Source organism: Phyllobates terribilis, unplaced genomic scaffold (assembly GCF_046119375.1).
Source record: "Phyllobates terribilis strain yellow unplaced genomic scaffold, ASM4611937v1 Scaffold_8__6_contigs__length_399053987, whole genome shotgun sequence".
NCBI lineage: Eukaryota > Metazoa > Chordata > Amphibia > Anura > Dendrobatidae > Phyllobates > Phyllobates terribilis.
In genome coordinates this window covers 80615114-80639900 of record NW_027362768.1, presented here as the reverse complement: position 1 = coordinate 80639900, position 24787 = coordinate 80615114, and the positions used below count along the sequence as shown (strand labels likewise).

General features: G+C 46.3%; 1 protein-coding gene across 1 annotated transcript; it reads left to right on the top strand.

The window, feature by feature from the left end:
* The first annotated feature begins 9802 nt into the window (after positions 1-9802).
* On the top strand, positions 9803-12553 carry GPR88 (G protein-coupled receptor 88). The gene has a single exon (XM_073642574.1). The coding sequence runs from the start codon at positions 9916-9918 to the stop codon at positions 10912-10914; it is 999 nt and encodes a 332-aa protein (XP_073498675.1). The 5' UTR covers positions 9803-9915; the 3' UTR covers positions 10915-12553.
* Positions 12554-24787: the final 12234 nt, after the last annotated feature.

Genomic DNA, 24787 nt, shown 5'->3' with positions numbered 1-24787 from the left:
AAACTGGAGCAGTGGGCAGCAACCAACAGAATGGTTTTTAACAGGGAAAAATGCAAAGTACTACATCTGGGCAATAAAAATGAAAAAAGCATATACAGAATGGGAGGAATAGAGCTAAGCAACAGTACATGTGAAAAAGACTTAGGTATACTAATAGATCATAGACTGAACATGAGTCAACAGTGTGATGCAGCAGCAAAAAAGGCAAATACAATTCTGGGATGTATTAACAGAAGCATACAGTCTAGATCACGTGAAGTCATTATCGGTCTTTACTCCTCTTTGGTCAGACCTCATCTGGAATACTGTGTACAGTTTTGGGCACCACATTTTAAAAAAGACATAGACAAACTGGAGCAAGTTCAGAGAAGAGCGACCAGAATGGTGACTGGTCTGCAAACCATGTCCTATGAGGAACGGTTGCAGGATTTGGGAATGTTTAGCTTGCAAAAAAGAAGACTGAGAGGAGACTTAATAGCTGTCTACAAATATGTCAAGGGCTGTCACATTGTAGAAGGATCATCTTTATTCTCATTTGCACAAGGAAAGACTAGAAGCAATGGGATGAAACTAAATGGAAGGAGACACAGATTAGATATTAGAAAAAACTTTTTGACAGTTAGGGTGATTAATGAGTGGAACAGGCTGCCACGAGAGGTGGTGAGTTCCCCTTCAATGGACGTCTTCAAACAGAGGCTGGACAGACATCTGTCTGAGATGATCTAGTGAATCCTGCTTTGAGCAGGGGGTTGGACCAGATGACCCAGGAGGTCCCTTCCAACTCTACCATTCTATGATTCTATGATTCTATGATCTTTCTAGGCAAAATGTTGTTTCTGCTTCAGATGGATTGGGCTGAGGCCTCTTTACATAAAGAGGGAAGGGTGTAGTCCTTTTTTGAAACTTGGGAAAGTTTCATCTCCCTGCTTCCACAATGCTGTAAGGGTGTGACAGGGTCTGCAACATGCCTCTCCCTCTCTAAGCAGTGTTCATGCTGAATTGTGACTGTTATTATATGTGGAATGTACAGAGTTCTATTTGCTCAGTTAATGTATTGTAATGTAGTGAATGCATAATGTTCTTTATGTAAAATATACAGGGTTAAGAGTAGAACATAGGTGTAGCATAGGGTTCATAGTTTAGGTTAGCAATGGAAAGGGCACTGTAGTTCTGGAAGTTAGTTAAGTTGAGTACAGAAGTAGTGAAGCATTACACCTACAGCACAAGGGAAATTCCCAGTTGGGAGGAGTTAGAGCATTAGAGCAGTTTTATAGAAAATCATTTCCTGGTTACAGACAGTTAGGAGGGGAGAGTGAGGAGTGAGGAACCTTAGGCAGTGTACGCCTGCCGTTAGGAGAGGTCTGTGCCAGGCCACTCCATTCCTGGGTTCAAGACCCGAGTGCACATAACCGTTGTAGGTTCTGTTCCCATACACAGAGAGAGACAGAGTGTGAAGGACGACTGGGCAGATAGGAAAGCAGACTCCAACAGCAGTATCAGCAGTGAAGAAGTGTAAGTTATCTGAACAGAATGAGGACACATTTGAGACAGAATCTGGACGCTGGTAATGTCCTAGGCTCATGGCCTGTGAGAGGTGCTCAGAGCGAGGCCTCTGTTTCTCTAGAGAGGAGTTTCTCAGCCGGGTCCCAGAAGATGTGGAAGATGTTGAGTCTCAGGAAGGGACGAGAACAGACATTGGAAAGGCTCATTCCCAAGGGGGCTTCACTAACCAAAGGTCTTGTCTTGATCTGTATACTTCAGCCGTGTATGGAAGAATTGCACAGTAAATGTGAGTCTGTTAATCTGGATCTACGATCTCCTGTCTTGCTTGCAGTCAGTGTCGGTCCTCGTCCAAGGGACGGCGAAACATTGGGTACAGCAAATCCTCCATTGCAGCACACACTCCGGTCTCAGTCCTTAATAGTAGAGGGGGCATTGGGCGAAGAGAAAATAGTTCCGTCACACAGCGTGATGGTAGTGGCCCTGGGTGCTCCCCTCTACAGCGCATTCAGGATGACAGAACTTGTTTCCAACCAACCGTGTGGTATCAAGAGCAACTACTATTATGAAAATCGCCTACATAGAAATATTTTTTAGGAGAACAACTGTGTAGAGACACTTTTGGGTGTTGGTGGTCTACTCTGGTGTTGGTGCGTCCTGCACAGCTCTCAAAGAGAGTTTAAGGATATGCAACCCATGTTGGGTGATCAATATGTAAGAGATGTACCTGTTTCAGACATATTCTCTCCTCCCATCCTTTACTCTCCCCCTCCCAGTTTTTGGTTTATTTATTTTCTTTTTGAATCAATGTAATTATGCCTGGAATATGTACTTTCCTACCCATCATATTATAACAACATAGCATACATATGATAGTACGCTTTGGTTAATCCTTGTCATTAGCATATATGCTTTGGGTAATATTTGCATTGATGTGTAGAAATTTTTCAATTCAATAAAAATAAGTTTGTTTTTCTTTTTTTTTTTTTTTTAAAAAAAAGGACTTTATTTTTACTAACTCGTATGGTTTCCTCATCGTGGGTCTAACAAGGGGCGGTGACGTAACAACTGTGGCAGAAATTAACATGAAGGTGTGCGAGGCAACCGGGCCACAGACACACCTAGTTAGGAGCCTGTTTTTATGTAGCGTGCCGGGGTGTGGAAGACAAGTACCTCACCCATGGTTACCGCCCCGTGCCACATTACACATGTATTCAACCTTTTCTACATTCATTATATATGGGACTGCCAAAGAAAGCTGAGCACAGCACTTTACTATATCTAGCAGTCCCATGGACAATGAATGAAGCAGAGGCTGAGCATGCACATATCAACGCCATTTAAGACAGAGCTCTGCAGAACCTGGTTCTTGTGTTACACAGCTCTGTTCTTGAGATCATTAGGTCCAACGGTTGGATCCTGAGTAATCAGTAATTTATCACCTATTCATAGATTAATTTATTGGGAATAACACTTTAATTCTAGAATTTGAATTTTAGCCTTCAGCTATTCATATGGTTCTCTTTCAATATAATTAAAATTTACATTTCATTTACATTTGTGCATCTTCCTTAAAACAAACCATGGGCACTCTGTACCGCCATATGCTGGCTCAGGAAAAGAATAACTTTATTGCATAATATGCAATGGGGAAGGTTGAGTAGAATATTCGTGCAGTAGAGTTCCTTTGGCATCAGATCCTTAAGTTCTGGTTATACACAGGAAATTGACTAAACAACCACTCAAGTGCACCATGATGGCCACTTTACGGTAATGGTTTTGTTCCTCATTACATGTGACATAACTGAATTATAAGCAATCATTAATGAATATCAACCATAACAAATATCAATCATTACCAGTCATAATTTTGCATATACAGACATAGTATTGCTATTCATCTGTAGAGCTGCCTCAGGGCCTGCAGCAAAGCCAGGTAGGCTAAGGTTAAATCCTAGCTCTGCAGGCACTGATTAGCTGCACCTGGATAGCTCTGCCCATAACCAGGCTAGGTGTTCACCTATGTCAGTCAGCTGGGGGAAGCTGAGCAGAGTGGGTTGTATTGGAGGTGGAGACAGAGAAAAGCCAGAATCTCTCTGAGAAGAGACTGCACAGGCCTTATTCACCAAACTGCCAGTATCAGTGGTTGCTATGGACAATAGCTGTTTTGTTTGACTGAACTGGGGCTAGCTCAGCCGTGTATGAGTTGCCAAGGTCTGCATTGTTTAGTTAGCGTCTGGACAAGGCTAGGGATTTTGTGTTTATGGTTTTGTTTTTTGGTGCTGTGCAACCTGTGAAAACAAAAATCCAGTGCCTGTGTGAACGCCACCTAATGCTTACCTGATAGCGTAAATCCCTACAGGTGTTATAGATTCAGAGTATTCAATGATCATAAATATTTCCTTAAAGCTCATTAATTAAATAAAACATATGCTGCGTCTCAGCTTCAAGAATGATTCTTCATCATCCAGATATTTGATGAAGATTCTCATTTGGTGTCAAAGCGACTTGTGCATTTTACTCGATTATCACATTTTCTGGAAATATTTACGATAGTTGAAGACTGATTTTCATAAAGTGCCATGGCAGCGATCCAGACGGATAGCTTTTTTCTTGTGTGTGTACTACATTTAGTGACTCATCAGGATCTGTATTTAAGTATCATTTTGGCAGGCTATCTGTCAGCTTTTAATAGTGTCCTTCCTAATCATGCACAATTACACAAAGTTGTGTATTACACTGTTGTGTATCTGAGCAGTTGGTCCTACTGCGCTACTTGAAAGAGCACCGGCTCTTTTTCTTTTTGTTTCCTTTGTCCTACTACTAATAATTAATAGACTATTAAATGAATCTATTACATTATTACAAGGCTAGTATAAGCCATAATGATAAAAGCTCAGTAATACGATCATTTATTTTATATAGCATCACCATATGACTCGCCCCCTGGGCCGTGGGGCACGCGGATCCGGGCGATAGGGAGACGTTGGGGGTAGTAGTAGTGGCAGCCCGGTCCCGCGGCTCAGGGTGGTCAGGCCATTGGTAGTCTGCTACGTACTTCAGATAATGTCCGACTACGCCACCCGTGGATTGCGGTTATTAGGAACCGCCGCTGCAAGGCAGTCCACTGGGGCTGATGATGGGTGCAGCTGAGGTGATGTGACTCCCCACGGGAAGAGTGCGGCCCCAGGGCAGTGTAGTGGATGCTGGGAGTGATGGTAGTGAGAGTCCCAGTGCTGAAAGTGCTGGAGGCGCGAAAGAGCACACAGACAACGTACTGCAGTCCAATGTCTTTTACTCACAGTTCAGGTAGTCCAGGTCACTTGTGCACAGATAGTGACCGCCCGAGCCGTGCTGCGTCCACCAGGTGTGGGGCTCGGTCAACTCCCAGGCAGTTCAGGAGCATGGCACAGGACCCCCTTTAATCCTCTCTCTGGCCTGCCTCACCAGTGGCCCACTTTTGTCCAGCTGCCGCGGACTTGTGCGGTTAAACGTGGGCCCCGTCCTCCGCTGTCCTATATGGTGCCTTCCTAGCAGGTTTGATGAGGTGTCGCACCAATAGATGATCACGACGACCGGTCTTTGGCTGAGGGTTGTTTCTCCTCCACCAACTTGGGATCCGGTACCCTTAATCTGCCTGACCCTTCACCCTGGATTCTCGTGGGTTCCTAGGGTCCCTTCCACCTTCTTGTTCCTGAGCCCTTCTGTTTCTCTGTCTCTCCTTCTCTTTCTCTGTTCCTTTCTGTTCCTTTCTTGTTCCGTTCTCTTGGAGCTGAGATGAGCCAGAATCTCAGCTCCCCTTCACCTCCTCCTCGGCCTCTTCACTAGGCCCTCCTGCAGTAGAGCTCCTACAGAGCCTCTACTCCCTGTCTTCTCCTCTGGCTGAACTGACCCAGAACTAAGATGGTGCCCACCTTTTATACCTCCCTCTAGCCATGAGCCCAGGTGACCAGCAACCAATGGGCTCCTTCCTACACTCAGGAACCGCCCCCTATCTGCCCCTACACCACTAGGTGTTCCACCCCTCCCTCCCCACTCCAGCAGGGACATGGTCGGTCGTGCCTGCACTTATGTCTAGTGGGAGCACCGTTGAGCTGTCCCTGAGAAATGGGGTGTGTGTGCTGCATGCAGCTAACTGAGCCCTGGTCCATACTCCATCCTTACCTGGGAGTGGAATATCACACCTCTGGTCTGAGGTGCAATACCCCTGTAGCGGCCGAGCCCTCGGGGCGCTACATTCCCCCCTGGTAAAGCACAGCACGTCCTCGGGCTGGAAAAGAGCAAAAACAGTTATTTACAGGACATGCAAAACTTTTTAAAACTTTTCACATTAGAAACAGACAATACGGTTCAACTCCCTTTATGGGACACACTTTTCTTTTCACTAGACATTATAGAAAACTTTTTCATTACTATTTAGCAGCATATAAAATCTGAAACTTTTTTAACTAAAGCACATTCTTGGGTTCTTGATTCATGGCCGCGGTGCAACTTGCGACCAGGTGTTCTTTCTTTTTAAAGGTGCAACAGTCCATTTTAACTTTGAGGTAGACGTTGCGGTTCTTTTTATAAAACCAGTAGGGAGCGCTTTAAGAAGCGCAACTATATACAAGGGATTGGCCGTTCCCAGTCCTCGGCCGGTGGGGATAGGGGAATGGCTGCTCACAGTCCTCAGCCTGTTAGGGGAAGAGGGGTGGCTGTTCTCAGTCCTCAGCCAGGTTACTTAGGGGATAATTTTCATACAGTCCTATATCAGTCCCAACGGGGACCACACTCAATTTGAAACAGTCCCACACAGTTCTTTTGCACCCTTACGGGTAACTATTTACAATGCCACTTTACCGTTCACTGGTAACGGTGTCTTCGTGACGCTCCTTCTTCCTCCTCATACGGATCTTCAGGCCCGTCCGGGCCCTCTTGGTACTCAGAGTCCAAGTGGTACTGCTCCTCCTCAGTGAGCCGATGGACATGTAGGGCATATGGTCCTTTTGCGCCTACGTGGCGGGTGAAGGTGACCACATCACCAGGGTTTAGGTCAGTCCCAAGGGGTGGTGGCTTCGGGACCGCGGGCGCACGCGGTTGGGAGGCGCCTGGGGAGTTCAGGCCTTGCGACCGGTCCGGTGACGCTTTTCTCTTTACGGCGCCCGGGGTCAAGGGGCGTGGCGACGGGCGGAACGTGGCCGCGGCGCTCACCGCTTGAGGCCTAGCTGGAAGTAGTGGCGGCGCGGCAACAGGCGCGGTGAGTGGGGCTTCGGGTGCTGCGACTGGGGGCTGGGGCAGGCTTGCGGTCGCTGGGCTTGGGGTGGTGACGTCCCCTTCACTTGCCTCAGTCCTCGTGGCTCCCTCCGCGGCGTCGCCTCCGGTCCTCTCTCCTCTTGCGCCGTCCTCCGAGGCAGGCAAACCGCGGGATGCGGCTGAAGCCTGTCGCTGGTGGGTCTCGGCCTGCCGGGCCAGTTCTTTTCTCCACTCTGTGAGTGCATCTTGCTGCGCCCGGACCATCCTCCGCTCCAGGTCCTCCAGTGCAGCTTGCGCATGCTCCGGATCTCTGGGGAGCTGCGCCAGGACTTCTGCTAGGCTGCAGAGCGGTTCGGCCTGCAGCAGGCTTCGGGTCAGGAAACTGGTGCTGCTCAGGGCGTCCATTCCCGGGTGCGGTCTGTCTGGACTGATCACGACTGCGCCCTGCCCCACAGTTTTCTTCTCTCTCCGCCCCCAGAGGGGGTGGTCCTGGGGCATTCTGCTGACAATCACTTTCAGGGGCAGCCCCCCCATGTTGATGGACATCTCCACTGCTGCGTTCATGACTGGTGGGGGCGGGCTCCTTCTTTGGCGCCATTCTGGGACCTGGCCCACGATGGGAGGTGGCTTCCTGCTGTCTTTTGGTGCGCCCATAATGGCGTCCGCTCTGCCAGGGCGGGAAAGACGGATGAAGATGGCGGGAAACGGTCCAAGATGGCGTCTGATGGCGGGAAACGACTCCGGACGGCGGGAAACTTCTTTTTAAGGTACATCTGTAATTCTCTTCAGGCACGCAATACCCGTTTGTGGCGGGTTGGTCACGATCCTGCCGACTACGCCAAAGCTGACTCGCCCCCTGGGCCGTGGGGCACGCGGATCCGGGCGATAGGGAGACGTTGGGGGTAGTAGTAGTGACGGCCCGGTCCCGCGGCTCAGGGTGGTCAGGCCATTGGTAGTCTGCTACGTACTTCAGATAATGTCCGACTACGCCACCCGTGGATTGCGGTTATTAGGAACCGCCGCTGCAAGGCAGTCCACTGGGGCTGATGATGGGTGCAGCTGAGGTGATGTGACTCCCCACGGGAAGAGTGCGGCCCCAGAGCAGTGTAGTGGATGCTGGGAGTGATGGTAGTGAGAGTTCCAGTGCTGAAAGTGCTGGAGGCGCGAAAGAGCACACAGACAACGTACTGCAGTCCAATGTCTTTTACTCACAGTTCAGGTAGTCCAGGTCACTTGTGCACAGATAGTGACCGCCCGAGCCGTGCTGCGTCCACCAGGTGTGGGGCTCGGTCAACTCCCAGGCAGTTCAGGAGCATGGCACAGGACCCCCTTTAATCCTCTCTCTGGCCTGCCTCACCAGTGGCCCACTTTTGTCCAGCTGCCGCGGACTTGTGCGGTTAAACGTGGGCCCCGTCCTCCGCTGTCCTATATGGTGCCTTCCTAGCAGGTTTGATGAGGTGTCGCACCAATAGATGATCACGACGACCGGTCTTTGGCTGAGGGTTGTTTCTCCTCCACCAACTTGGGATCCGGTACCCTTAATCTGCCTGACCCTTCACCCTGGATTCTCGTGGGTTCTTAGGGTCCCTTCCACCTTCTTGTTCCTGAGCCCTTCTGTTTCTCTGTCTCTCCTTCTCTTTCTCTGTTCCTTTCTGTTCCTTTCTTGTTCCGTTCTCTTGGAGCGGAGATGAGCCAGAATCTCAGCTCCCCTTCACCTCCTCCTCGGCCTCTTCACTAGGCCCTCCTGGAGTAGAGCTGCTACAGAGCCTCTACTCCCTGTCTTCTCCTCTGGCTGAACTGACCCAGAACTAAGATGGTGCCCACCTTTTATACCTCCCTCTAGCCATGAGCCCAGGTGACCAGCAACCAATGGGCTCCTTCCTACACTCAGGAACCGCCCCCTATCTGCCCCTACAGCACTAGGTGTTCCACCCCTCCCTCCCCACTCCAGCAGGGACATGGTCGGTCGTGCCTGCACTTATGTCTAGTGGGAGCACCGTTGAGCTGTCCCTGAGAAATGGGGTGTGTGTGCTGCATGCAGCTAACTGAGCCCTGGTCCATACTCCATCCTTACCTGGGAGTGGAATATCACACCTCTGGTCTGAGGTGCAATACCCCTGTAGCGGCCGAGCCCTCGGGGCGCTACACATACGCACACCGCTATTTTCAGTCATTATCATCAATGGGGCTGACAATCTAAATTCCCTATCAGTATGTCATCGGAGTGTGGGAGGAAACCGGAGAACCCGGAGGAACCCCACGCAAACACGTCGAGAACATACAAACTACTTGCAGGTGTTTTCCTTGGTGAGATTGTTACCCAGGACCTCAGTGCTGTAATTCAGGTGCAGACGACCATATGCTCTCAATCCGAGAAAAATGGTCCGATTATGCCAATCACACTCTGATAAGTGTTTGATCAGAGCGTAATCCGATTTTCTCGGATGTGGAGAGTTAAAAAAAAAGTTTCTCTATCTTCTCCATGTCTGATGTTTTCCACAGACCCATAGACTTGAATGGGCGAGTGTCAACCGATTAGCAGTCAAATCATTCATGCTGCGATCTTTTTCCTCAGATCACTTGGTCTGACGAAAAAATTGGACATGTTTACTGCCTCGTTGAATAACATTGGTCCGAGTGCAATCCAATTGTTACACGGATTGCACTTGGACCGAAACTACAGCCGTCTGTACGATCCCTAACAGAGGGACCCTCTGAGCCACCATGCTGTCCATGATGATTCTGTTTTATATATTCACTTTCTCTCATTTTTTATGTATAACATGTATTGTCAGACCTTTTGTAGATGAGATTTTTCTCCATAATAAGCGGTTTTCTGATCTTTAACACATTTATATGGTTAAAAACATGAAAGAAAAACATCCACTTTACATTCACTGCAGTAAAAAAACTCCCCATTCTCTAAGCTCACAACCTGTTGAATAATCCATTACAGAAGCTTTTTTTTTCCCCAGGAGTATAATATCACCAAGACGTAAAGTGAGCTGAGAGTATAACACGAAGAGCTGTCACACCATGTCACCCCTCCCTCCTCAATCTCATATTCGCTCTCCCTCGCTCGCTGTCTGCTTCACTCTGTTGCTCCTTCTCACACATGCACTTTCCCGTTTTATCAGTCTCCTGCACATTGGCTCTGGGAATGGTTTCATTTTGTGCAGGATGAATATCACGTCTCCCCCAGATCACTGTGACAGACTTTTGGGGACACGCATCTTGGTGGCTGCCGCATACTCTGTGTATTCAGTGTCTGGGACTTTGGCCAATGTTTTGGTTATCTACCTGGTCTGCTCTTTCAAGAAACTCAAGACAACAAGTAATGCATTCATTGTGAATGGTTGTGTGTCTGACCTCCTAGTCTGTGCATTTTGGATGCCTCAAGAAGCCATATTAATTTCCACTGGTCGTCTGGAGAACCCTACGTACAGGGTATTCATGGAGGGGGTCTTTTTCCTTTGGATGACAGTCTCTCTACTATCCCATTCGCTCATTGCGTTAAACCGTTTTGTGCTCATCACCAAACTCCCTACTGTATACCATACTGTGTATCAGAAGAGGAACACAGAGTGGATGATTGCTATGGCATGGGTAACGCCTCTTGCTTTTTTACTTCCGTGGCTCTTTGGACAACGACATTATGAAGTAAACCTCCAATGCCCAAAACTTAGACTTTACGTGTTCTGGGGCCAGGAAGTCCCAACCTCCAGCTCATACACAGCCATCCTTTCTGCAGTCACAGTTTTAAGCCAAACTATAATCCTTTTTCATTGTTATTTTCGAATTTTCAGAAAAGTGCAGGTCAGTCTGAAGAGAGTGAGTGTTCTCAACTTCCAGGTGGTCCACAACCTGCCCTGTTCATGCCCACGTAAGGACAAACGATTGGGTTTGTATGTGCTGATTGTCTGCTGTGTTTTCACAGTGACCACAGAGCCCTATGCATGGTCAGTCCTCTATGGCTTGTTCCAACCACTACCTCGAGGTGTTGTGACAGGCAGCTGGCTCTTGCTTTGTCTTCTATTCGTACTTAACCCCTTCATCTACACCTGGAAGAATGAAGAGTTCCGACGGTCCTTTCGAGCTGTAGTTGGGGGAGAGATCTGGAAAAGCTCTGGAATCAGTGCTGATCCTGTAGTGCAAACCATTTCCCAAAATGAGTCATAAGGTGTGCTTCATTCATGGTGTTACCAGTGCATTTCTCATCCTTCGGGACAAACACATCATAGAATCTCAGGAGAGCATCTGACTCACAAATCGAAGCTTGTTCTTGACTATGTACGGCCTCTGTTGTTACTTTTGTATTGATAGTTTCTATGGAAACATCCTGCATTCATCTCCCCCACCCCATCAGCTCCATGGGCCGGTGTAAATTAGCCCTCAGCGGGCAACACAGATTGGATTTCTCACAATGCAACATATATTATTTGCAAGGACTGCCGGTTAAGAATTTCTGAGAAAAAGAACATTCTAGTCAAGTAAACAGACGGCAGCGTATTTAATTTTGCCAAAAGAAAAAAAAAAGTGTTACACAATCTCTGAGTGAATTTATGTTGATAGCGCCAGCATTAAAAACGACAGAGAATAATAATGTGTTTGTGACAGGGACAGACAGCATGAGGAATAGATTCTGTAGGAAGATACATTTTTGTCTGAATAATATCGATGTAAATACTTTTATGCCCAAGATTTTTCTGGCTAACACGGCACCACAATATAATTTTGTATTGTGCATCATGTCTGAATAATAAATTTTTTCATAAAAAGGACATTCAAGATTTGTCTGTGGAAATATTTAACAATATTGGACAATATTTGGAAGATATGTCTATTCTGTACCACTTTAAAGAAACACTCCCACCAAAAATTTTATCCAATAAGCCTTAATAAATACGTACATGATGTAGTTTAGGTGCATTAAAATACTTGCTGAATGCCGTTTTCCCCGGTTTCCAGCGCTGCTCAGGTCCTCTTCTGGGTCACGTAACTTCTAATCTGATTTGAAGTCACATGACTCAGAAGAAGACCTGAGCGGTGCTAGAATCTGGGAAAGATGATGACCCAGAAGAGGTTGGAAACGGTGCTGGAACCTGGGAAAGATGATGATAGCTAAGTATTTTAATGCACCTACACAACATTACATGCATATTTAGAAAAGATTACGGGATAAAATTTTTGATTAGAGTGCTTTTTTAACTTGAATTAAAATTTGGTGTATATGGATAATATTGGATAAATCACTTAAGATATTCCTACAGATGATTATCTGTGAATCCTGTCCAGATACCATGTCGGACAAAGGGTATATACTTCGTGCATAGTGCTTGTAGGAGGAGCATTGGAAGTAATAATCTCTACATTAAAACTAATTTTCTGTTCCATTATATTACAATCACTTATAGGTTTATATTGTGTTATTTTATATTGTGTTGCTTTAGGAGACTTATTTTAAGTCAAAATGAAAGTTGGAGATTCTTAATATCACATTTGCTACCTTTTCTTACTGAGCTCTCGCTGGTTGTTACATACTGTAATGGTGGTTTTTGCTTGGGTGCTGTATACAACAAGACTTAACTACTCCCCTTTTCTCTTAAATATCCATATTTTTTGTTTGATGGGTGAATTTACTACATTGCTCCAAAAGGTGTCTGTCTGGTTCCTTTTATTCTACAACCAACTGCTTTGCATGATACTTTATGTTTAATATATAGGCTTTCATAGTAATCAATGGAAAGAATGTTTTATAGAGCATGAAAAAATAAACAAATATATATATATATATATATATATATATATATATACACACACATATATACATACAGTGGAGAAAATAAGTATTCGATACACTGCCGATTTTGCAAGTTTTCCCATCTACAAAGAATTGAGAGGTCTGTAATTTTTATCGTAGGTACACTTCACCTGTGAGAGACAGAATCTTTAAAAAAGAAAACAGAAAATCACATAGTATGTTTTTTACATAATTAATTTGCATTTTATTGCATGAAATAAGTATTTGATCACCTACCAACTAACAAAAATTCTGGCTCTCACAGACCTGTTAGTTTTTCTTTAAGAAGCCCTCCTACTCTGCACTCATTACCTGAATTAATTGCACCTGTTTGAACTCGTTACCTGTATAGAAGACACCTGTCCACACACTCAATCAATCACACTCCAACCTCTCCACCATGGCCAAGACCAAAGAGCTGTCTAAGGACAAAATTGTAGACCTGCACAAGGCTGAGATGGGCTACATAACAACAGGTAAGCAGCTTGGTGAGAAAGCAACAACTGTTAGCGCAATTATTTGAAAATGAAAGAAACACAAGATGACTGTCAATCTTCCTTGGTCTGGGGCTCCATGCAAGATCTCGCCTCGTGGGGTAAGGATGATTTTTAGAAAGGTCAGGAATCAGCCGAGAACTACATGGGAGGACCTGGTCAATGACCTGAAGAGAGCTCGGACCACAGTCTCAAACATTACCATTAGTAACACACTACGCCGTCATGGATTAAAATCCTGCAGGGCACACAAGGTCCGCCTGCTCACGCCAGCACATGTCGAGGCTCGTTTGAAGTTCTCAAATGACCATCTGGATGATCCAGAGGAGGCATGGAAGAAGTTCATGTGGTCCGATGAGACCAAAATAAAACTTTTTGGAATAAACTCTACTCTCCGTGTTTGGAGGAAGAAGAAGGATGAGTACAACCCCAAGAACACCATCCCAACCGTGAATCATGGTGGGGAAACAACATTCTTTGGGGGTGCTTTTCTTCAAAGGTGACAGGACGATTGCACCATATTGAAGGAAGGATGGATAAGGTCATGTATCGCGAGATTTTGGCCAACAAACTCCTCTCAGTAAGAGCATTGAAGATGGGTCGTGGCTGCATCTTCCAGCATGACAATGACCCGAAACACACGGCCAGGTAAATTAAGAAGTGGTTCCATGAGAAGCATTTCAAGATCCTGGAGTGGCCTAGCCAGTCTCCAGACCTAAACCCAATAGAAAATCTTTGGAGGGGGCTGAAACTCAAATTTGCCCAAAACCTGAAAGATCTGGAAAAGATCAGTATGGAGGAGTGGGCCAAAATCTCTGGTGCAGTGTGTGGAAACATAGTCAAGAACTACAGGAAATGTCTGACCTCTGTAATTGCAAACAAAGGTTTTTGTATCAAATATTAAGTTCTGTTTTTCTATTGTATGAAATAATTATTTCATGCAATAAAATGCAAATTAATTATGTAAAAATCATACAATGTGATTTTTTGGATTTTTTTAAGATTCTGTCTCTCACAATTGAAGTGTACCTATGATAAAAATTACTTACCTCTCCATTCTTTGTAGGTGGGAAAACTTGCAAAATCGGCAGTGCATCACATACCTATTTTCCACACTGTAAATATACAGTATACAGTTGAAACCAGAAGTTTACATACACTAAATAAAAAGACACATATGCATGTTTTTCTCAATATCTGACATGAAATCAGAATAAACCTTTCCCATTTTAGGTCAATTAGGATTACCATAATTTTTAATATTTGCCAAATGGCAGAATAATGAGAGAATGTTTTAAGGCATTTTTCTTACTTACTGCAAAGTCAAAAGTTTACATACATTTCATTTTTTATTTGGTACCATTGCCAGTAAACTGAATGACTTGGGTCAAACGTTTGGGATATTTTTCCCCAACTTCTTATAATAGTTTGTCAGAATTTGGGCTCATTCCTCCTGACAAAACTGGTGTAACTGATCCAGGTTTGTAGGTCGCCTTGCTCACACCTGCCTTTTCAGCTTTGCCCATAAATTTTCAATAGGATTGAAATCAGGGTTTTGTGATGGCCACTCGAAAACATTGACTTTTTTATCCTTAATTCACTTTGTTACCATTTTGACAGTATGCTTCGGGTCATTGTCCATTTGGAAGACCCATTTCTGTCCAAGCTTTTGCTTCCTGGCTGATGTCTTGAGATGTTGCTTCAGTATTGCCACATAATCTTCTTTTCTCATGATGCCATCTATTTTGTGAAGTGCACCAGTCCCTCCTGTAGCCAGGCAACCCCACAACATGATGCTGGCAGCCCCGTGTTTCACAGCTGGGATGATGTTTTTAGGCTTCCAAGCTTCTCCCTTTTTCCTCCAAACGTAACGATGGTCATTATGCCCAAACAGTTCAATTTTAGTTTCATCAGACCACAAGACATGTCTCCAAAAACTAAGGTCTTTGTTCCTGTGTGCATTTGCAAACATTAATCTGGCTTTTTTATGTTTCCTTTGGAGTAATGAGTTCTTCCTGCGAGAAGCCATTACTCCAAAGGAAACATAAAAAAACCAGTGGCCTTTCAGCCCATGTTTATACAGTACTCGTTTCACTGTGGATATTGACACAATCTTACCAGCTTTCGCCATCATCTTCACAAAGTTTTTGCTTTTGTTCTTGGGTTGATATGCACATGTCGGATAAAAGCACGTTCATCTTTGGGACACAGAACCCGTCTCCTTGAGCGGTATGATGGCTTGACATTCCCATCTTGTTTCTACTTGTATATAATTGTTTGTACAGATGAACGAGGCACCTTCTGGTATCTTGAAATTGTACCCAAGGATGAGCCAGACTTGTGCAAGTCCACAATTCTCTTCCTGATATTTTGGCTGATTTCTTTAGACTTTCCCATGATGCTACACAAAGAATCAGTGTTTTTCTGGTGAGCATTAAAATACAGCCAGGTGTGGCTCAAATTAACTCAGATATTGCCAAAAAAACTATCAGAAGCCTCCAAACACATGACATCATCGTATGGACAGTTCAGAATTGTTTAAAGGCATAGTAATCTTAGTTTATGCAAACTTTTGACTTTGCAGTAAGTAATAAAAATGCCTTAAAACATTCTCTCTCATTATTCTGGCATTTGGCAAATATTAAAAATGATGGTAATCCTAATTGACCTAAAACGGGAAAGGTTTATTCTGATTTCATGTCAGATATTGAGAAGAACATGCACATGTGTCTTTTTATATAGTGTATGTAAACTTCTGGTTTCAACTGTATATATATATATATATATATATATATATATATATATATATACACAGTGGGTACAGAAGGTATACAGACCCCTTTAAATTTTTCACTCTTTGTTTCATTGCATTGTTTTTCTTGACTGAAAAAAACAAATGTAGAAATTTTTGCAAATTTATTAAAAAAGAAAAACTGAAATATCACATGGTCATAAATATTCAGACCCTTTGCTCAGGGTTGAGTAGAAGCACCCTTTTGAGCTAGTATAGCCATGAGTCTTCTTGGGAATGATGCAATAAGTTTTTCACACCTGGATTTGGGGATCCTCTGCCATTCTTCCTTGCAGATCCTCTCCAGTTCTGTCAGGTTGGATGGTGAACGTTGGTGGACAGCCATTTTCAGGTCTCTCCAGAGATGCTCAATTGGGTTTAGGTCAGGGCTCTGGCTGGGCCAGTCAAGACTGGTCACAGAGTTGTTCTGAAGCCACTCCTAGTTATTTTAGCTGTGTGCTTAGGGTCATTGTCTCATTGGAAGGTGAACTTTTGGCCAAGTCTGAGGTCCAGAGCACTCTGGAAGATGTTTTCATCCAGGATATCTCTGTAATTGGCCGCATTCATGTTTCCTTCAATAGCAACCAGTCGTCCTGTCCCTGCAACTGAAAAACACCCCCATAGCATGATGCTGCCACCACCATGTTTCACTGTTGGGATTGTATTGGGCAGGTGATGAGCAGTGCCTGGTTTTCTCCACACATACCACTTAGAATTATCACCAAAAAGTTCTATCTTTGTCTCATCAGACCAGAGAATCTTATTTCTCATAGTCTGGGAGTCCTTCATGTGTTTTTGAGCAAACTATGAGGGCTTTCATATGTCTTGCACTGAGGAGAGGCTTTCGTCAGGCCACTCTGCCATAAAGGCCTGACTGGTGGAGTGCTGCAGTGATAGTTGACTTTGTGGAAGTTTCTCCCATCTCCCTACTGCATCTCTGGAGCTTAGTCACAGTGATCTTGGGGTTCTTCTTTACCTCTCTCACCAAGGCTCTTCTCCCACAATTGCTCAATTTGGCTGGACAACCAGGTCTAGGAAGACTTCTGGTGGTCCCAAACTTTTTCCATTTAAGTATTATGGAGGCCACTGTGCTCTTGGGAACATTGAGTAATGCAGAAATTCTTTTGTAACCTTGGCCAGATCTGAGCCTTGCTACAATTCTGTCTCTGAGCTCCTTGGGAAGTTCCTTTGAGCTCATGATTCTCATTTGGTCTGACATGCACTGTGAGCTGTGAGGTCTTATATAGACAGGTGTGTGCCTTTCCAAATCAAGTCCTATCAGTTTAATTAAACACAGCTGAACTCTAATGAAGGAGTAGAACCATCTCAAGGAGGATCACAAGGAAATGGACAGCATGTGACTTAAATATGAGTGTCTGAGCAAAGGGTCTGAATACTTATGACCTTGTGATATTTCAGTTTTTCTTTTTTAATAAATTTTCAAAAATTTCTACATTTCTGTTTATTTTCAGTCAAGATGGGGTGCAGAGTGTACTTTAACCCCTTTAAAGCCCAAGACGTACTAATACATATCTGTGCCCTGGGACTTAAGAGCCTGATATGTATTAGTACGTCATATCTTTAATTCGGCACCGTTGGTGATCGCATTAAATTTCCGTCGCCATCTTACCTCTGGGTAGATGGCGCCGTCATCCCAGGGGGTGTGGCCGCCCCCCGCACCAGCGATCGCTGTGATTGGCTGTTCAAATCTAAACAGCCAATCACAGCATTTCTCACTGTTTCGGCAATGTGATTGCCAGAAACAGTGATCTGCAGCCTAGGATCAGTGCTCATAAGTAGTGTTGAGCCACCCCCGTAGTGTTCGAGTTCGGTTCGGTTTGTCGAACACCCGTGTGTTCGCCGAACTGTTCGTCGAACTGTTCATTGAACACCTTCGAACACCGTTAAAACCAATGGCAGGCAAACAAAAACACATAGAAACACATAGAAAACACCTTCAAAGGTGTCCAAAAGCTGACAAACTGCTCAGAAGACACAACTAACACATGGAAAAGTGACAAGTACATATAGTCATGCGAAAAGAAAAGAGGTGGAGGAGTAAAAGGAGGGGGAGACACAGATATAGGCATGTCATGCCCTTCTAAAATCCAAAAAGTGAGAAGCCGACACGTTCAGTCCGCTCCTGCCCGTGCCACCTCCGTTTCGCCGGGTTTGTGCCAGAGCCGCGGTGAACCCTGACGGCCAGCCCCCCTCTCCCAATACTGGTGCCTGTCCGCTGGTGGGTCGAGCGAGCCCCCCTGTGGTGGAGGCAGCTCTAAGCTTTTTAATTTAAATTGTCCCTCTAATTTGAATGAATACACTTTAAATCCATTTACAAGGATCTATTGGAGGGCAAGTCTCATGCCAGCAGCCGCGTAATTCCAGCTCCAGTAGCGTCCACTAAAGCTGCTGCAGTTAAAAAGCTTTTATAAGGATCGAGCTCGGCTGTCCACCGCAAGGCATCCTACTGCCAGTCCGAACCCCTATGCCTTGGGGTGCCTCCTGATGCTCTTCACTGAGTATCCCGTGGTCCCGAAGCATTTCCTTTGAAAAAATGAAGTGTCCAAACTACAGGTGGTGTAGCTTGCTTAACAGCCGGGATAATCCGCTGACTAGCAGACCCTGCTACTAGGCACAAAGTATTTCCTGGGCTAGATGCAGTTAAAAATTTGTAATTAGATATTCTCGTTGGATGCTGAGAAAGCATTCCATAGAGTCTCCTGGCACGCCATATATGATTCTCTTAAAAAGCTTGGGGTAGGGGTCTAGGGGACCCTTTTATAGCCAAAATCACGGCCCTGTATCGCAATACGTCACCTAGGCTGAAGATAAATGGAACTGTAGCACCCTGAGGGCTCGGTTGCTACAGAGGTATTGCACCTCACCCAGAGGTGTGATATCTCACTCTCAGGTAAGGATGTAGTGTGGATCAGGACCCGACACCTGCATGCATTACACCACATTGCCGTGGGGCAGGGCGACCAATATGCCCCTGAGATGGGCACGACAGTCCCTGTCCCTGGCTGGAGTGGGGGGAGGGAACACTGAGGAAGGGGAACCCTGTAGTGCAGGAGCAGGGAGGAAGCAGTTCCTGGGTGCATTGAGAAGGGAGTATAAAAGGTGGGCACCATCTTAGTTCAGTGCAGAGAAGTCTGAGCAGAAGTGGCAGGGAGCAGGGGCTCTGCATGAGCTCTGCTCCGGAGGCGGGCCTAGTAACATAGGCCCAGGCCTGGAAGAGGGAGAAGGAAGGAAGAGGAGCGGAGAAGGCTCCAGGAACGAGGAACGAAGGGATCTCAGGGGTGCGGACGGGCGAGTCGCCACCGCACGCCCGAATCCACCTGCGTGGAGGGGTCAAGCCAAAGGGGGAGACCGGTCCCTGAAACTAGTGGAGGCAGGAAACGACCCTCAGCTAGAAACAGGAGGCTGTGACATTTTATGTGGCGCAGCCCCTCGCTACACCCGCTAGGAAGGCACCACATAGGGTCAGGGAAACTGGCGCCAAGTTTACCAAGAGGAGGCCCGAGGCAGCCGGACAGAAGGGTTGGTAAGAAAGGCCAGACAAAGGACACACAAAGGGGGTCCTGTGAAGCACTCCAAAGTTATCTGGGAGTTGTCTGAGCCCCTCACCTGGTGAGCACAGTACGACGTGGGCAGTCGTTACCTGCAGACGTGGTCTGGATAATAAGAACTGTGAGTAAAGGCCCTGGACTGCATCACTGACTCCGTGTCATTACTGCTGCTGCCCTGCACCATCACCCCCATCCTCTGCATACACTGCCCTGAGGCTATACTCCTCCCGTGGGGAGTTATGCTACGCTCTGCTGCACCCACAACACCAGCCTCAGCGGTCTGCCCTGGAGCGGCGGTTCACTCTGACCGCAATCCACGGGTGGCGTAGTCGGACATTTAAACATCAAAACCACATAAATAGTTCCGCCACTGGTTTGACCGCCCTGAGCCACGGAACCGGGTTGCCGCCACGGAGACTACAACCACCAGCATCCACCAAAAAGGGTCCGGCTCCGGGTGTCCCAAGGCCCAGGGGGCGCGTCAGAACATTTTCATCACCTTTCACAATCACCAATGGGACAAGGCAGGGATGTTCTCTGTCCCCTCTCTTATACATCCTAGTGACGGAGCACCTGCTCTCATCAATTCGCCATAACCCCAATATTAGGTGGATTGAGGTGGGAGGCACCGAGTACAAGTGCTCTCTATTTGCTGATGATGTCCTAGTATATATCACTCAATCACATATATCCATCCATGCTGTTATGGCTGAAATAGATCACTTTGTTACATGGTCAAATTTTAAAATCAATGCAGCGAAGTCTGAGGCCCTCGATGTCTCCCTCCCCAAATCTATATAGGATTCCATCCAGTCCAACTTTCCCTTTGCCTGGCCCTCACAGGGTATCAAATACTTAGGAATTCCTATTCATAGAGACCTCTCCCATCTATGTTATCTTAATTTGGGCCCTTTATTGAACAACTCCATACAGACCACGGTTGGCAAGTTAGAACTGTAAGATTCACTACGTGAACCACTGGTGTTTTGTGGAAAAGCACATGTACACTGTGTTCCAAATTATTATGCAAAAAGTGTTTAGGAGTGATAAGGGAAGAATTTGTTTGTTTGTCAGTTAAACTCATTGATGGTGATGTGTGTCAGGGCTCTTTATATCACTGTAAGCAATTGCAGACACCTGTGCTAATTAGTTTGGCAGGTGTGTCCAATGAAAGGCAAGACTACTTAAGAAGGCTGTCTCACATTATTAAGCAGCCTACATTTTCTGCCAAAATGGGAAAGAAAAAGGATGTGTCGGCTGCTGAGAAGCAACAAATTGTGGAGTGTTTAGGTCAAGGCATGACTACAATCAACATTGTGCGATGATCAGGATGAAGTGTCTTGGCAATCAAGAAGTATGTAGCTGATTCACAGTACACACGTGTGCGTGCTGATAAGGGCAAATTGAGGACTCTTTCCTACAGGCAATTACGTCAGGTTGAAAGAGCAGCGGCAAAAAAGCCTTGTCATAGCAGCAGACAAGTTTTTGAAGCTGCTTGTGCCTCCAATGTCCCCCGAACAACAAGATGCAGGGTCCTTCAGAGGTTTGCAGCTGTGCATACGCCATCCTGTCGACCTCCTCTATCCACTTCACACAAGCAGAAACGGCTCCAGTGGGCCAAACATTACATGAAGACTGATTTCAAAACTGTTTTGTTCACGGATGAGTGCCGTGCAGCGCTCGATGGTCCAGATGGATGGAGTGGAGGATGGCTGGTTGATGGACACCCCACGCAAACACGGCTACAGCGCCAACAAGGAGGAGGTGGAGTAATGTTTTGGGCTGGAATCATGGGGAGAGAGATTGTCGGCCCCTTTAGGATCCCTGAAGGCGCTAAAGATGAACTCCATAATGTATGTGGATTTTCTCAAACAGCACTTCCTGCCATGGTTCAAGAAGAAGAACCGTGTATTTCACAGCAAGATCATTTTTCTGCATGATAATGCACCATCTCATGCTGCACATAAAACATCTGCATCTCTGGCTGATATGGGCATAAAAGGGGACAAACTTATGGTGTGACCCCCATGCTCCCCTGACCTCTACCCCATTCAGAACCTTTGGAGCATCATTAAAAGGAGTGTCTATGATGGCGGGGGGCAGTTCACATCTAAGCAACAGCTCTGGGAGGGTATTCTGTCCTCATGCAAAACAATTGAAGCAGAAACCATCCAAAACCTGACAAATTCAATGGACGAGAGAGTTCAGAAGCTCCTTTCGAACAAGGGGTCCTATGTGAAAATGTAACATCACCTAGAATAAAGTTTTGAGTTGAATACTGTTTGATTTCAGTTTCTAACAACCTGCTAATGCTTATAATTTCAAAAATGACCATTTTTTTGGTGTTTATTAAAATGAAAAGGTTGATCGAAAAGTTTGGGGGATCTAAGAGTGTGGCAACCCAGTAGTCATGATTACTTCGAATTCTGACAATATGAGGGTCATGCTGCAGGTAGTGCAGCAAGAAGGCACTTATGTGTCTTGCGCATCTCGGAGCCCCAAAATTATTTTCCGGGCTAGATGCAGCTAAAAATTATTATTAATTTTAAATCTGGTGAAGCTTTAGTATAGATGGCCTAATAGGATCAGTGCTGCACACTGCTACAAAGCCCAAATTATTTTCCAGTCAAGATACAGATAAACATGATTAGTAATTTTAAATCTGGTGGAGCTTATTATAGATGGCCTAATAGAATCAGTGCTGCACACTGCTGCAAAGCCCAAATTATTTTCCAGCCAAGATACAGATAAACATGATTAGTAATTTGAAAGCTTAAAACGGTTGGTAGGGTGATTTTAACCAATCATCAAGCTTTTACTCTCCCCAGGATGACACAGGGGTAGAAAAGTCGTTTCGGATCCATGATTTGTTCATCTTTATGAACGTGAGTCTGTCTACATTATCAGTGGAGAGCCGCGTGCGCTTATCTGTCAGCACACCACCAGCAGCGCTGAACACACGTTCAGACAGAACGCTGGCTGCGGGGCATGACAAGATCTCCAAGGCATAAGTGGCTAGCTCCGGCCATTTATCCAGATTGGAAGCCCAAAAAGAGCAAGGGTCCAGTGACACAGTCGTGGCTTCAATGTTTACTTGGAGATACTCCTGTACCATCGTCTCTAGGCGTTGACTATGTGTCAGACTTCTTGTCTCCTGTGGCCTTGCAAAGGATGGGCTAAAAAAGTGGTGAAATGATTCCGCAAAATTGATGTTACCAGCAGATACTGTGGTTCTGTTACGGTTTGAGTGCTGAACACTTGACGGTCCCACGGTTGGCAAGTTGGAACTGTGAGATTCACTACGTGCACCACTGGTATTTTGTGGAAAAGCACATGTAAGATTCTGCAACAGTCTCTGCTGATACTCCTGCATGCGTGCATCCCTTTCTATGGCAGGAATAATTTCTGCAAATTTACTTTTGTACCGGGGATCTAACAGTGTGGCAACCCAGTAGTCAGGATTATTTCTAATTCTCACAATTCGAGGGTCATGTTGCAGGTAGTGCAGCAAGAAGGCACTGATGTGTGTTGCGCATCCAGGAGCACCAAGTCCCTGTTGTGTTGGTGGCGAGGTAACAATCATGCTTCCTTCCTCTGTCCTCTCCCCCCAACCTCGCACAACAGAAATGTGATCAAGGTCTCCCTCATCTGATGAGTCTTCCATCAGTTCGTCCTCCACTTCTTCCTGGGCTCCTGCACCTTCCTCACTAGTTTGGCTGCTACCATGCGCCCTGGTAAAACCATCTCCCCCACCCTCACATGCCTGCCGCCTTGGTGCTGCCGACCGTCTGGACCTTGCAGATGTTAGCCCTTCCGCATACAACTCCTCCTCCTCTACTTCCTCCACCTCCTCTTGTGCCACCACCTGACTCCGAATTCTGTTTAACATGTGCTCCAGCATGTAAATCACCGGAATAGTCATGCTGATAATGGCATCGTCAGCACTAAACATCTTCGTCGCCATTTCAAAACTGTGCAGAAGGGTGCATAGGTCCCTGATTTGAGACCACTCCTCCAGCGTGATTTGCCCCACCTCTGGATCTCGTTGGCCCAGGCTATACGTCAGAACGTATTGCACCAGGGCTTGTCGGTGCTGCCACAGTCGCTGCAACATGTGCAGAGTTGAATTCCACCGGGTAGGCACATCGCATTTTAGCCAGTGAAGTGGCAGGCCCAACGACTTCTGTAGAGATGTAAGTCGCTGAGCTGCGGGATGCGAACGGCGAAAGTGAGCACACAGCGACCGTGCCCTCTGCAGAAGGCCATCTAGTCTGGGATAGTGGGCTAAAAATTGCTGGACAACCAGGTTCAACACGTGAGCCATACAAGGCACGTGTGTGACATTGCCCCGGCGAAGGGCCGCACCCAGGTTTGCAGCATTGTCGCACACGGCCTTCCCTGGTTTCAGGTCCAGTGGAGACAACCATTCATGAAATTGGTTCTACAGAGCTGACCACAACTCCTCAGCTGTGTGACTCACATTTCCCAGACATTTCAATGTAAAAACCGCCTGATGACGTTGAGCCCTACTGCCAGCATAGTAAGGAGGTGTGCAGGATCCCTTCTGCGCAGTTAGAAAGCTTGTGGCATGACCAGACAGGCTTTGGGTGCAGGTGGAAGACCGAGAGGAGGTTGAGGAGGCAGAAGCAGTGGAGGAACTTTGACATAAAGAGGATTGACGCACAACTCGTGGGGACGGCAAGACTTGGACAGCAGCCCCTTGTCCTGCTGTCACCATAGTTACCCAGTGCCCAGTCAGCGACATGTAACGCCCCTGTCCATGCCTACTCGTCCAAGTGTCTGTGGTGAAATGCACCCTGTCACACACAGAGTTTCTCAAAGAAGCGGTGATGTTGTGTGCGACATGCTGGTGGAGCGCAGGCACACTTTTCTTTGAGAAGTAGTGCCGACTGGGCATCTGGTACTGGGGCACTGCGACGGACATAAGGTCTCGAAAATCCTCTGTGTCCACCAGGCGGAAAGGCAGCATTTCTGTAGCCAAGAACTTGCAGATGGTGAAATTCAACCTCTTAGCTTTCTCATGGCTAGGAGGAAATGGTCTTTTCTTGTCCACATCTGAGGGACCGAGGGCTGGCTATTGTGCTTAGACGGGGTTGATAAGGGTGTCCCCGGCAAACTGCCGGTCTGTGAGGAAGATGCAGGCGGACATGTTAGGTTGCCTTGATCCAAAGGTGGTGCTATCGATGTCGGACAGCGCTCAACACCAGCTGGTGTTACCACCTTCAAAGAAAATGATGACCTGCCAATCACGCTGGCTGTTGCGGGTAAAGAGGTGGCAGGTCTGCGCCCCAAAACAGGTGTGACTGCTGTCCCCCCAGTCACAGAGGATGAAGAGGCCGCGGATGCACAAGATATGGCAGACGGTGGTTGGCCCGGC

Excerpts from the sequence above, each read along its gene's own strand:
- GPR88 (XM_073642574.1), top strand. The coding sequence starts at position 9,916 with ATGAATATCACGTCTCCCCCAGATCACTGTGACAGACTTTTGGGGACA.